Below are 14,068 nucleotides of genomic sequence, written 5' to 3'. Positions count from 1 at the left end.
TTAAGAATTAGACAAAAAACTCTAGACAACTGGAGACAACACTGCAATATATATAACTGACAGAATGCTCATATACAAAATAAAGACCTCCCACAAATCAATAATGAAAAGACAAGCAACACACACACACACACAAAAAAAAGATGGGCAAAAGAAGCAAACTGGCATCTCAAAAAAGAAAATAACCAATAGCCAACAAGAATGGAGTGGATTCCTATTTTGAAAAAGAAAACCAAAGCTGGTGGCATCACAATTCCAGACTTTAAACTATATTACAAAGCGGTAATTACCAAGACAGTAAGGTACTGGCATAAAAACAGACACATAGATCAATGGAACACAGCAGAGAATCCAGAAATGGACCCTCAACTCTATGGTCAACTAATTTTCAACAAAGCAGTAAAGAATATCCAATGGAAAAAAGACAGTCTCTTCAACAAATGGTGCTGGGAAAATTGGACAGCCACATGCAGAAGAATGAAACTGGACCACTTTCTTAGCCATACACAAAAATAAACTCAAAATAGATGAAAGACCTAAATGAGAGATAGGAATCCAACAAAATGCTAGAGGAGAACACAGGCAGCAACCTCTTCAACCTCGGCTGCAGCAACTTCTTGCTAGACGTGACTCCAAAGGCAAGGGAAACCCCAAGGCAAAAATGAACTATTGGGATTTCATCAAGATAAAAAGCTTTTGCACAGCAAAGGAAACAATCAACACCACCAAAAGACAACCGACAGAATGGCAGAAGGTATTTGCAAATGTCTTATCAGATAAAGGGCTAGTATCCAAAATCTATAAAGAACTTATCAAACTCAACACTTAAAAACCAAAAAATCCAGTCAAGAAATGGGCAGAAGACATGAACAGGCATTTCTCCAAAGAAGACATAGAAATGGCCAACAGACACATGAAAAAATGCTCAACATCACCGGCATCAGGGAAAGACAAATCAAAACCACCAGGAAAGAAATAAAAAAAAAAAAAAAATGAGAAACCACCTCACACCAGTCAAAATGGCTGAAATTAACAACTCGGGAAACAACAAATGTTGGCGAGGATGCGGAGAAAGGGGAACCCTCTTAACTACTGGTGGGAATGTTGGTGCAGCCACTCTGGAAAACAGTATCGAGGTTCCTCAAGGAGCTAAAAATAGAGCTATCCTATGACCCAGCAATTGCACTACTGGGCATTTACCCCAAAGATACAAATATAGTGAACTGAAAGGGCACCTTGCGCCCCAATGTTTATAGCAGCAACGTTCACAATAGCCAAACTATGGGAGGTGCTCAGATGTCTGTTGACAGATGAATGGATAAAGAAGATGTGATGTATATATACAATGGAATACTACTCAGCCATCAAAAAATGAAATAGTGCCATTTGCAATGACATGGATGTAACTAGAGTGTATTATGCTAAGTGAAATAAGTCAGTCAGTGAAAGACAATCATCATATGTGGAATTTAAGAAACAAAACAGAGGATCATAGGGGAAAGGATGGAAAAATAAAACAAGATGTAATCAGAGAGGCAGACAAACCATAAGAGACTCTTAATCATAGGAAACAAACTGAGGGTTGCTGGAGGGGAGGGGGTGGGAGGAAGGGGTAAATCGGTGATGGACATTAAGGAGGGCACATGATGTAATGAGCAGTGGGTATTATATAAGACTGATGAATCACTGAACTCTACCTCTGAAACTAATAATACATTATATGTTAATTAACTGAATTTAAGTTAAAAAAAACAAAAAACAAATAACAAAAAAACAAAACAAAACAAAAAGAATGGAGTGGATTCCTAACAGACAATTCAGTAGGAAATTGGAGAAAAATATCAATGATGTGATACATAAGGCCCATATCAGGCCAAAAGATGAGAAACTCTAGAAAAGAGAAAATGTGAAAAACGCTCATCATCTAGTAATGATGAAAATGCAAATTACAACCATGATGAGACACTATAAACATCTAATATACTGGCTATAATTGAAAGACTAATAATACCAAGTATTGGAAATGATGAAAAGCAATATAAATTCTCCTAGATTGTCAGTGGGAGTGCAAATTCATGCACTCTGGGAACCAGAAACCACTTTGGAAACCTATTTATCAGTATCTACTAAACGTGAAAGCACCTAACAATTGCACTACATGCTACATATCAACAGAAATGCATGTACATGTGCACTAAAATCATGAATAAGATTAATCACAGCCAGCCTTATTTGAAATAATTCAAATAGCATGTTAAAATACATTGCAGTAAATCCATACAATGGAATACCAAAGAGCGGTAAAAATGAACAAACTGGAAGTGCTTGACACAACGCCCAGAAATATCATAACCTTAAGGATTATCAAAAAACAGATACAAAAAACCATGCCCTATAGGATTCCACTTCTACAAAAAATTCCAAACAGTCAAAATTAACCATGGGGTAAAAAGTCAAAATAGTCATCTTTGAAAAAGAAGGAATAATTAGTGATTGGGATAGGGAATGAGGAGGCTTCTCGTGCACTGGTAATGTTTTATTTCTAGATCTGGGTGGTGATTACATGGGCCTATTCACCTTGTAATAATTCACTGAGTTATACACTAATGCATGTACTTTTCTGTAAGTAAATTATACCTACAAATTTAGAAAATTAAAAATTAAAAAAAAAAAAAGACAGAGCTTCGGCAGGTTCTGCTGCCAGGGGACAGGTTCCACTCTAGAATATACAAGAAGATCATTTAGTAAATTATGAAGGATCTGGGAGCTACATTCTTCAAAGTGTGTGTTCAGTTCCTGTTTAGATAGTATGTAAATCAGAAAATGGCATAGACTTCTTGCTGTGTGAACCACTGCAATTAACAAAGAAAGGCACCAAACGTGTTAATCTCAGAAAAAAAATTTTTTTTTGAAGTATAATAGTTAAAGTATTTTAGATTGGCACAAATTAAACTGAAGGTTTTGGTGTGCCTTGGAAAATCTAGGACTTTATGTAAAAAAAAAAAAAGAAGTACCCCATTTCCTGATCACACATCAGCATCAGCTGGCATATCATTATGCACTAACTGCAAAGATTTTGTCTATTTCAACAGAAGACAGACATTATATCTTCACCTCTCTGGGAGCTTCGCAAAGAAATCAGCACCAAAAGCACAAGAGGAATGTGCTTTTATGTGGCCAGATGTTTATTCAAATTTTTGAAATGGGCAAATTTCCCTGCAAGAAGAGTAACTAAGTTGATCTCTTTGAAAATAGAGCATATCCATCTCTTAGCATATGTGGCTAATAAATCCAAACTCCAAAATAAACTCAACATATCTACATAAGGAACTGTAAACACAATAAAAACTGCAGAAAAAATATCTGCCTATATTTGGAAACTTTCAGTTTGAATAAAACATGTTAAGAAAAAAATTCTGTCTGCTACCATTCCTGGTCTTAAAAAAACAAAAGGTACTGTGGGATATGAATAAATACACATTGCTCCTGATGCTGGTAAATTTCCAAGTTGAGTTGACCATTTCTATTAATTTTTTTCTCCTAAAAAAAAAAAAAAAAACCTTATAATGCAAAGAAACAGACACTGTATGTACTTCATTTTTCACTTTAATTCAACCAAGGACAGTGATTTGATAAAAAGAAACCACTGAATAATGACTGTCAACAACCTGAGTTTGAGATAATGAAACTTGAGAATTAGGGGTACTTTTAATTGTCATCATGCCAAACAACAACAGACAGCAAGGTCTCTGCAGCAATTGTGATTACACACGTTATGTGAAATGAAAATACTTAGGAGAGCTACAGAGTCACTATCAAGAAATTCCAAATTTCTCAAACATCCTTTAACAAAAGCCATGGAATCACTGGGTCTCTTTTGAATATTCATAAGGAAACTCTAAAAATTAAACAAATAATAATTCTATCTCTAATATATTACCACTGTAAACATTTAAAACTTTAATACCCAAAATTCATGAATATTTTACAAGAAGTGCAAGAATATATTTTAGACAAAATGGCACATACCACCCAAAAAGTTAAAATCACATCACATCAGTGTGATTACAATCAACCCAGCCACACTATCATCTGCATATGAAATAATTTTTTTTTTTAACAAAGAGTTCTTACCACATCTTGTTTTTGGGCTTCATTAAGTTTTTCAGTCAATTCTTCCAAAGCTCTTTTTGTTTCAGCATCCGACCTAGGCAAAGAAAAATATTTTAAGTTGGCTGTTTGAGAAAATATACACAATTAGTTAAATTTACAACATAATGTTATCACATAATATTCTACTGCAGTGGTTCTTAAACATTAGCCAATATATGAAACACCCAGAGGACTTAAGACGGACTGTTGAATCATTAGATCCGCAATGGTGCCCAAGAATGTGCATTTCTACAAACCCCTAGTTGATGCCGATGGTGATTTGGGAATTATACTTTGAGAACCAATGCTATACTAAAACATCATCTTCAATAAACAAATAGGCTGCAATATGTCTCATTTTAAATTAAAAAGGAAGGGTGAGGGAGATGGAGGACCAAAACCTGATCTCACATCCTTGCTAGCAACAGGTAATCAAATTACATCAGAGTGTGCTATCCTTACAAACTTACCTCCCATTACCTTTTTTCCCAACAAATTAGTAACACACATGATAAATACTCAAATAGTACAGAAAGACTTAACAAATAAATGCAAAGCCCTTCCTCTCTCACACCTCTTTACCTCTGGTTCCACTCACCATTGGCACCCATGCTCAACCATTTCCATACTTCATTCTTTCAATGGTTAACTCCATCATTTTCACCTATAGACATTGTCAATTGACTATTTTGAAATATTTAGCTGATACCCCTCTCCAATTTCAGATACACTCATTACCATTTTTAGTTTTTCTACTGGTAGCCTATGTAATTTACATAATACATTTATACCTCTTAGGAATTATTCCATCACAGAGAATTGATGCTTTTTGCTTACATTCGATCATGTTTCCATATTAGTCAGCTTCATATCTGCATCATTAACTTAACTGCACTTTTGTTTTTTCTAGAGTTTCTCATCTTTTGACCTTATATGGGCCTTATTTATCACATCATTGATATTTTTCTCAGACTTCTTACAGAATCATCTATTAAGAGTCTACTTCCCTTCTTCCTGACTACATTCTTCTCAAAGGATACCTACTTCCTGCTCTAATTTAGAGTGAATTATTTCCTATATGGCTATCATTCTGGGGATTACTTTCACCAAGTTTCTGGGTTAGTTTTATTATTTCTCATAACCTGTACCTTCCTCTTTCTTGGTTATCCTCTTATTTTACTTATATGTTCTTAGGAACATCCTCAGATATAATTTACCCTAAAAGGTAAATTTTCTAAGTCTTTAAATCTCTGAAAATATCTTTACTTGTACCTCCTTCTCGGCTTTTTGGTTCTACGTACTTCTGGATGTCCCACATCTCACTAGCTGTTCCTTCTCAAGCCCCTCCTCTATGTATATAAGACTTCTAATGTTGGAACTTTTTGACCCTGAACCCTGTCCTTCCTGCTCTCCATACAGTTTCTAGATATCATCCCTTTCCAAATACCACTTCTCTATGCTCACCACTCTTAAACTCACATCCCTAACAGAGACTTTTCCTTTGAGCTCCAGAGTAAATATCTAGCTGCATATTTTACATCTGGACGTCTCACAGGCATCTCAAACCTCACACATCCAATGCCAAACTCTTAATTTCTATACCTGACCTATCCCTACCAGTTTTCTGTATTTCAGGAAGTGGAATTACCATCTACCCAGCTACTCGAGTCAGACATCTGGGAGTCATCCTTGGTTTATTCTCTTTTACCCCCCATATCCAATCCACTGCCAAATCCCTACCTCTTCGGTCTCAAAAAAATATCTTGAAACACATCACCGTCCATCTCTTCCTTGCCATTATCGTTGTCGAGCCATCATCTCTCACACACTAATGTAACAGTCTTCTAACTTGCCCTTCCCAAATCAATTTTCCATATGGCATCCAAAGTGAGTGAGTTCTAAGTTAAATTTTATTTAATCCTTTCTAAAAGCTTGCTTTCTAGTGTACTTTTATTCAATGTACCTTTTGTAATAAATGTCAAAAAATGAAAAATCAGTAATTAAATGAGAATGTTAATCTTTCTGAATCACACAGGAAGTTAAATCTAGCAACATTCTATAAATATTTTTATAAATATAAATTAAGAATTTGTGGTACAAGCAAAGCAGAATGGAATCCTAAAATCTTCCTCACTCACAAAGTTAAGTCACCAGGTTTCATAAGAAACTTGACTCCTAATCTGGCTTAAGTTTCTCTGCTTCTGGGTCATACAAACTCTTAGCAGACAGTACCAGCCCATGGATCAGAAAACTCCCAGTCTACCGTTGCACATCCAAATGATCATTTAAACTAAATAAGTAAATCATCTCTACAAGTTCCCTTTTGTCTTCTTACAGGACAAATTCCTAAAATTCATGTTCCTAGTGCTTAATTTGTACCCTTTCTTCAAATGTGTAAAAGCTACACAATAAAGCAATCCAAGAACATACTACATTAGAATGTTGACACCATTCTGCTGATTTTATCAACTTGTCAAAACTAAATACCTAATTTTAAATTAACTATCCCTTACCGGCTTAAAAGATTAACAATAAATATAGCTCAACAATATAGCTCAAAATTCAGGAACTTCATTTCTTTATTCATACCAGCTACATATAAAAATGATTTTGAACCACAGGGTACTATAAGTGGTAAAGAGCAAATACTCTGGGGCCATATGCCTACATCTGAATCCTAACTAGACCACAAGCCCCATTTGCATTCCAGCAAGCTGAGTTACTTCATCTCTTCGTGCCCCTTTCCACATTCAAAAACTGGAAAAAATAATAATGACTACCTCATTAGGGTTGTTGTAAAATTTAAACCTAAATCTATCTGGCATGAAGTAACTGTTCAATAATACTAACTACTAGTACTAGGAGTATTAGTAAAGTATTAATTCTTACTACTAAATTTCCTACCTTCCTCATTTAAAAGCAGGTAAATTATACAGACTACAGCTGATAATCACAGCTTTACATTTATAGCTCTGACCCTTTTTCCTATAGCAACACAAAACTGGTGTGTGGAATGATTTTGTCAGCTGGAATGGGAGTTAGCAAGTGAAGCTGGTAAACAAACTTCCACTCAGCTTTGCTGTTGCCTCATCACTGCTGTATATAGATTGTGACTCTTGAGAAGGGATAAAAAGTTTGGTTTCTTGTAAAAATAGGGCCTCCAAATGAAAACCAACTGTCACTGCTGATGATGCAAATGAAAAGATAGTGAAGAAACTTTAAATAAAGTGATACTTGTTGGGGATTACCCAGAATTGATAAAACTGCAAAGACTTGTCTGATATAAACCACTCATCACTTTTGAAGATTTCAACTGAAAGCTAAAATAACAGATTGGTCTCTGCCTCTATCTTTTGCCCTCTCCATCATATTTGCAAATCGACCTTTTTGCTAAGGTCTCACAATGCATCTCTCTGTAATGGCAGCGCTCCACTGTAGTAAGTTAAAATGTTTTTAAAAATATGAAATTAGGGGAGCCTGGGTGGCTCAGTTTGTTAATAGTCTGCCTTTGGCTCAGGTCATGATCTCAGGGTCCTGGGATGAAGCTCTGAGTCGTGAGGCTCCCAGCTCAGTAGGGAGCCTGCTTGTCCCTCTCCCTCTGCTCCTCCCCTCAAATAAATAAGTAAAAATCTGAAAAAAAAAAAAAAAACATGAAATTAATTTGTCTAACATGGAGTCATGGTACATTCTAAATTCAAAGGATTTGTAAACTGCTCTATTAATAAATTTTAAAATACTCGTACAAAAACAGCACTGATTTTTAAATTTATGTAAACATGTCAATTACAGAACTTATTGTGTTCTTCTAATAACTCGTGCCTACAACAAAAACCATATTCTGCTTTTACCGGCTTCTTCTGGCAAGTTCCCGATTGAAATCATCTCCAAGCCGAACTTGTTCACTGCTGAGGTCTCGGAGGGACTGATGAAAAGCATGAAGCTGGTAAAGGCAAAGCATAGTTATCCATTTAGGATTCTGTTTAATTCTTCCATGAAGATTTACTGAAGTTAGTAAGAACTTATTTTTTGCACTAATGCCCAAATTTTATAATGTTATTAAGACATAATAAAATACATGTCTATTCTGAAATAAATATTTTCCCAAAGAAAAGCAATTTTTTTAAAAAGTTATATGTAACTTTTTATATATAAACCATCACAGCTTCTATGGTACGGTAATTAACCATCACATCCTTTATAGTCCAGTAGTTCTGGTCCTTTTAGATACCCTAAAAAAAAAAAAAAAGAAGCCAGCGGGGCGCCTGGGTGGCACAGCAGTTAAGCGTCTGCCTTCGGCTCAGGGCGTAATCCCGGCATTATGGGATCGAGCCCCACATCAGGCTCCTCCGCTATGAGCCTGCTTCTTCCTCTCCCACTCCCCCTGCTTGTGTTCCCTCTCTCGCTGGCTGTCTCTATCTCTGTCAAATAAATAAATAAAATCTTAAAAAAAAAAAAAAGCCAGCAAACTTTTTCTGTAAAGGGTATAACAGCAAATATTTAAGGCTTTCGGGCTATATGACCTCTGTCAGAATTACTCAATGCTGCTATTTTAGCACAGAAGTAGCCATAAACAAATGAGCATGGCTGTGTTACCCAAGAACTCTATTCAGCTAAACCACATGAAACAGTATCCCAATCTACGCTGCAGAGAAACTCTTGCCCACGTGCACCAGGAACCATGTACAAGAATGTTTGGAGCAATACTGTTCATAATGAAAACATTGAAAATAAACCAAAAGTCCATTAAGAACAGAATGGATATAAATAAATTGTCATATATTTCCCCAGTGGAGTATAATACAGTAGTAAAAATGAAATGATCAAACCTACCTACACATTAGTAAGGCTGAATGTCAAAAACAGAACATCAGTTGAAAAAAAGCAAAAGAAGACATACAGTATTATTCCACTTGTACAAAGTTTAAACGCAGGCGATACTAAACAAGATGTAAGTAATGCAAATGTTTTGTTTTAAAGCTACAGAATGATTAATATACAAGTCAGGGTAGTTGATAGCCCTTGGGGGAAGGAGGAGCATAAAAGAGCCTTAGGGGTATGATAATACTCCGATTCTTGGCCTGCGTGGCCTGGGTGGTGGTTACATGGATCTTTCTTTAAATTACTGTACTTCTAACTGTAAATATGTATACCATATATGTATGTGTATACTATAATTTGTGACCAAAAAATTGCAAGTTATAGAGATTTGCAGAAAAACAAATTGATTTTTTTTCAACAAATGAATTTAACATTGAGCAACTAACCAGTGCTGTCAATTTAGGGTAGGAAACAAAAGGGCTCAGAATTTAACATGGGAGATAGACATGCAAACAAAATGACAAATGATATGCAGGGCATTAAGAAAGTACACAGTCAATGTGGAGCTAAAGGTCATCTTTAGAGACTTAAAACCAGGAAGAACAGTTAAAAAGAAAGGAGTGGAGGTAATACAGTAGATGAAAAGCAGACCATTCACTTGGGTTTTGCCGTGATTTTCCAGTTTTGCAAACCAGAATCCTAGGACTCAACTTTGACACCTCCTTTTCAATCATTCCCACCCTCCCCAAATGGTCATCTGATCTTCAAGACCTTTCATTTTACCCACCAAATACCTTTTAAGTCTATTCCTCCACCCCATTCTCTCCAACTCCATTTATCCTAATCCAAGCAACTAGCTTCTCACAACCACAACACAGCAATATCCTCTAAATTGGTTTGCCCACGATTCCATTTTTCCACACTAGAAGTGGAGTGATCTTTTCAAAATAATTGTCACCCCCTTACAAGACTATGCACAGTCTCGGCCCTTCATACGTCTTCAGCCACATGCCTTCTTTAAGTTGCTCATAGGTGTTAGGTTCCTTCCTGCCAAAGTATTTGTTCTACCTAAAATGGCTCACTCAACCTTCCAGTCTCAGCTCCATCAGCCTTTTTCAGGAAACCTTCCCTGACTGGGGCAAGTCCCTCTACCACACACGCCCATGGCCCTATGCTTTCTGTTGTAGCATGCAACTCAGCTCACAATTAAGGGTGTATTTGTGTACCTATTCGATTAATAACTACCCCCTCCCCCCCCCAGATTACAAACTCCACGAAAAGGCAAGGTTTTTACTTATTCCTGTTTCCAAGCACAAGCACTGTCCCAGAACACTAGCACTAAATAAACAGAATGAAAGAGTAAATGAATCATGCTAGGATATTGTTCTCTGCTCCAAGCTTCATTATATAACCCACTCTAGCAAGTTGGACCTACCAAAAGAAATAAGTAACACAGTAAAGGAAAAGTTCCTACAAGGTGTCTTCTCGTACACTTGGTTCTGTTACTTCCATCTTATGCTATAACAAGTAAAAGCTACAGGAGAGTATCCTGACAAACTTTGAGCCCACAATCCTGAAACCACCAAAACAAAGATGTCAAAGTCAGCAACATCCTCTAGCCCTTATCTAATTAATTTAGCTACCCAAGGCAACGAGAAAAAATTTTTTCAGCTCTTGTAGGAAAGTTTAAAGAAGTAGAAAAAGAAATATATCTGTAGAACCAATATGCCCAAAACCCTCAGTGAATACATGAAATACATGAAAAAATATAAAAGTTCCTGCTTCTATTAAATAGCTCCATCAGTGATTCAACAATCAGAAAAACACTAATGAAAAAAATCAATAGGCTAACCACACACAGACTAACTTGCTTATATGAAAAAAAACTAGCTGACTTAGCAGGGCTTACAGAAGAGTGAGCCACTGGTACAAGGAAACAAAACATGTCCAGCTAAACTCACCTTTGAATGTTCCACAAAACATCCTCCTCCATTACAAAATTCAAAATAAATGATGATAATTATTTATTGAAAATCAAATAGTTTACTTGGTTTAAAAAAAAAATCAAATACAGATTACAGAATAATACAAAGTACCTGGCCCACGTCGTCAGTCTCCCGAACAAATCGGACACCAGTTCTAGACCTAATTCGCTTAGTACCCTGTTGATCCCCATAGTCCTTGAGGGGTGAGGTAGGTGGAAACCGGTAGCTCTCTTCAGAGATGAAAGAAAAAAAGAGAATAAAAACATGCAGAAGAAGAAACAATCTAAAATTTTGTTCAGAAAATATATAGCAGACATGGATATACACCCAGGCCCTAACCCAGACTATTTCCCAAGTATTTTGCTAGGGCCACAAAATCGGCACCGATCTTGCTCTTAAAATAGATAAAATGATCAAGAGAAATAATTTGGAGATAGAAAACATCACAGGTTTTAATTTGCTATACTTTTCAAAGATATAATATAGTATTTCCCTTGTTTAAAAATAATAAATTGGTAAATAAAAATAACTTTTATGTCTTTCTAAAATGTGACTTAATACCAATAAAACAATTTTTCAAACAACAAAGTAATCTAAAATCTGAACAGTTTAAAAATCAATAAAAACTATGTAAAAAATAGCTAATCATGTCCAATTTTTAATCCTTATTATGATCAACAGCAATATTAATACAGGCTACTGATGCTCACTTCTACGTAAATCACCTCTCTTCACTGCAGACTTTTCTATTCTATTCTAAGTATTTTCCATTCAACTGTGATCTCAGTGTTGTAGGAAAGTATTGAGTAAGATTAACTACAGGCAAACCAAGTATTACATCTTTAATCTAGCCATTGAAATCTAGCTGCACACCAAAGATAAAATTCACCTGTTCTTAACAAAAGTCATAAAATATTTCTTAATCAGACTTTGAAAAACTATGATGCTGGGACAAGACTTCTCATCTAGAAAGTACACCACACAGTAAATCCTATTTGTGTATTCGTTTTGATTCGAGGCAGACAATTAAATCCAAGTTTCGTCAAGTAAAACTCTATGCAGTCCATGCAGTCTGAGAACAAAAGTAATAGAATAACAAAGTCCCACTGAACACACTTCAAAATAGTCACCACAAAATCACTGACAACTGCCTCTTCTTAGCCTTATTTATATACACGGGTCCTATTTCTCCAAAGATTAAATGTATTCAATATGGACTTCAGAAATATTTGTACAACAAAAGAGAGTTTTCAAAACATCTGAAGAGTTTACCTGTCACAGTGCCACCATCAAGGTCACTTGCACTCAGACTTGTAACAGAAATACTTCTCCCTCCTGAGCTTCTCAATAAACGTTGACTCCGCAGTTGGCCTATTGATTGTTCCAAGCTTTCTTTTAACTAAATTAAAGAATATAATGAAGGAAAAGTTATTCTCTCTAAACAATTCCAAATACAAACAGACATGAGATTTTTAAAGTTATTTCTGAAATAATCTGAGTTCCCGAAGAGAATTTATATCAGAAAAAATTTTGAAGCAAGGTATGTTAACAACTATAAACATAGTAAACATAAAATATTCTCAGAATCAATTCTAACACTTGGTTTTAAATAGTATCTGTTGCTACCTATTCCGTCTTTCTATTAGCAGAGGTGAAAAACAGGTCTACTACCTAAGGGCTTTCAAAACCAGATTAAATGTCTAATTGATGTGCCACCCAACTTAAAAATATAACAAGGCCATATATCTGAAAGATGGGAGACAGTCTTCCTCCCTTCTAAATATTCCTTCAGAAGCCCCAGGTCTTTAACGAACAGGAAACTAACCAGCTATCACAGTGACTACTGCTATTAAAATAATGTGCATTGCCCAATTGTATATCAGAACATCTTTTTCATTCATTCAAAGACTTCAAATCCCAGAAAACTATGTGGTCAGATGTCAGACTGTTAATACATACTAGGGAATAGAGTTGTCCAAACTCTCTCTTCAGATTATTAAGGAGTCAGACAGCAGGGGATATAAGACAACTTTTAGACCTAAAGAGCTACATTAAATAAAAAGACACTAAATATAAAGAATAATGTCCAGAGCTGTACACAGCTACAGACTTGAAAAGAGGATTCAACTGAAACCCAAAGTAACAGAGAGTACCACAGACCCTGACCTGCTGGGCATCTTCAGGTCTAGATATCTTATCCAAGGATAAATAAAAAATAATAAAAATTATGCATAGATCCATAGAACAAGTCACCCATAACTCTTTAAAGAGAATGTCAAAACAAATGATTGAGAGGACAGAGTTTCCTAAATTCGGCCAGAATTAAAGAGTAGAACTCCACTTATGGAGAGAACAACTTGGTTTCCTTGGGGAACTGTGCAGGAAAAAAAAGTAGCCTTGGATGAAGAGAAAGCACGGATGAATCAGAATATGGACAACAAATAAGCAAATCCTTTCTCATTTTGGTTATTTGGATTTAGCTCTTCTGCAGCACCAAGGATAAAACAGTCTGGATTAAAAGAAATAAAATTTCAGGAATGCACCTCTAATGTTGCTCTCATTTCTGGGGGGGGGGGGGGAGGCTAATATTTTCACACTCTCTGTCCCCTGCTTCCCTGAGTTGGGTTATACAAATTGGGTTCTCTATTAATCCAGAGAAATACAGAGAGAAGGCCGAGGAAAACAAGGTCTACCTTGAGAGGTATTATATGTAAGTAAAATAAAATTAAATCTAACATGTAAGTAGACCAAAGATTTTATACAGTGAACACAAAATAGTGTATCAGTAACCTCTGACAAGCTCTGAATAAAATTAAACCATGTTAAGAAGTTCAAATCTAAACTGTAACACGAAAAAAGGACTAGAAATATAAAATGACTTTAGATCACACAAGTTAGTGACAGAACCAGCTCTATTAACTTTTTCTGTGTTTATCTTTATTATTCACATCTTTCAAGTGAAGTCTGATGTCAGTATCCTTTTAGAAACAAAGTAAGCTGTTATTTCTTATTACTGCTTTTTTTTTGTGGGTAGTCTGTCCTTTTTAAAAAGCTCTAATTATTAAGATTTCATTTGACTCTGATTGTTAATGGTTTTACTCTGATATAACAAT

The 14,068-nt window shown here is 35.6% G+C and overlaps 1 protein-coding gene across 7 annotated transcripts in view; it reads right to left on the bottom strand.

Moving 5' to 3' along the window:
• CEP128 (centrosomal protein 128) overlaps nt 1-14,068 on the bottom strand; it is a 500,403-nt gene that overhangs the window by 331,513 nt on the left and 154,822 nt on the right. For all 7 annotated transcript variants that reach the window (XM_057318321.1, XM_057318320.1, XM_057318322.1 and 4 more), the window contains 4 exons: nt 12,228-12,354; nt 11,067-11,185; nt 8,001-8,092; nt 4,135-4,207 (listed from right to left, as the gene is read on the bottom strand). In XM_057318321.1, coding sequence (XP_057174304.1) covers nt 4,135-4,207; nt 8,001-8,092; nt 11,067-11,185; nt 12,228-12,354 — 411 coding nt within the window. The remainder of the gene's footprint in view (nt 1-4,134; nt 4,208-8,000; nt 8,093-11,066; nt 11,186-12,227; nt 12,355-14,068) is intronic.

This window comes from Ursus arctos, unplaced genomic scaffold (genome assembly GCF_023065955.2).
Source record: "Ursus arctos isolate Adak ecotype North America unplaced genomic scaffold, UrsArc2.0 scaffold_25, whole genome shotgun sequence".
Classification (NCBI taxonomy): Eukaryota; Metazoa; Chordata; class Mammalia; order Carnivora; family Ursidae; genus Ursus; species Ursus arctos.
The sequence above is the reverse complement of the archived record's forward strand: the minus strand, read 5'-3'. Positions and strand labels throughout refer to the sequence as shown.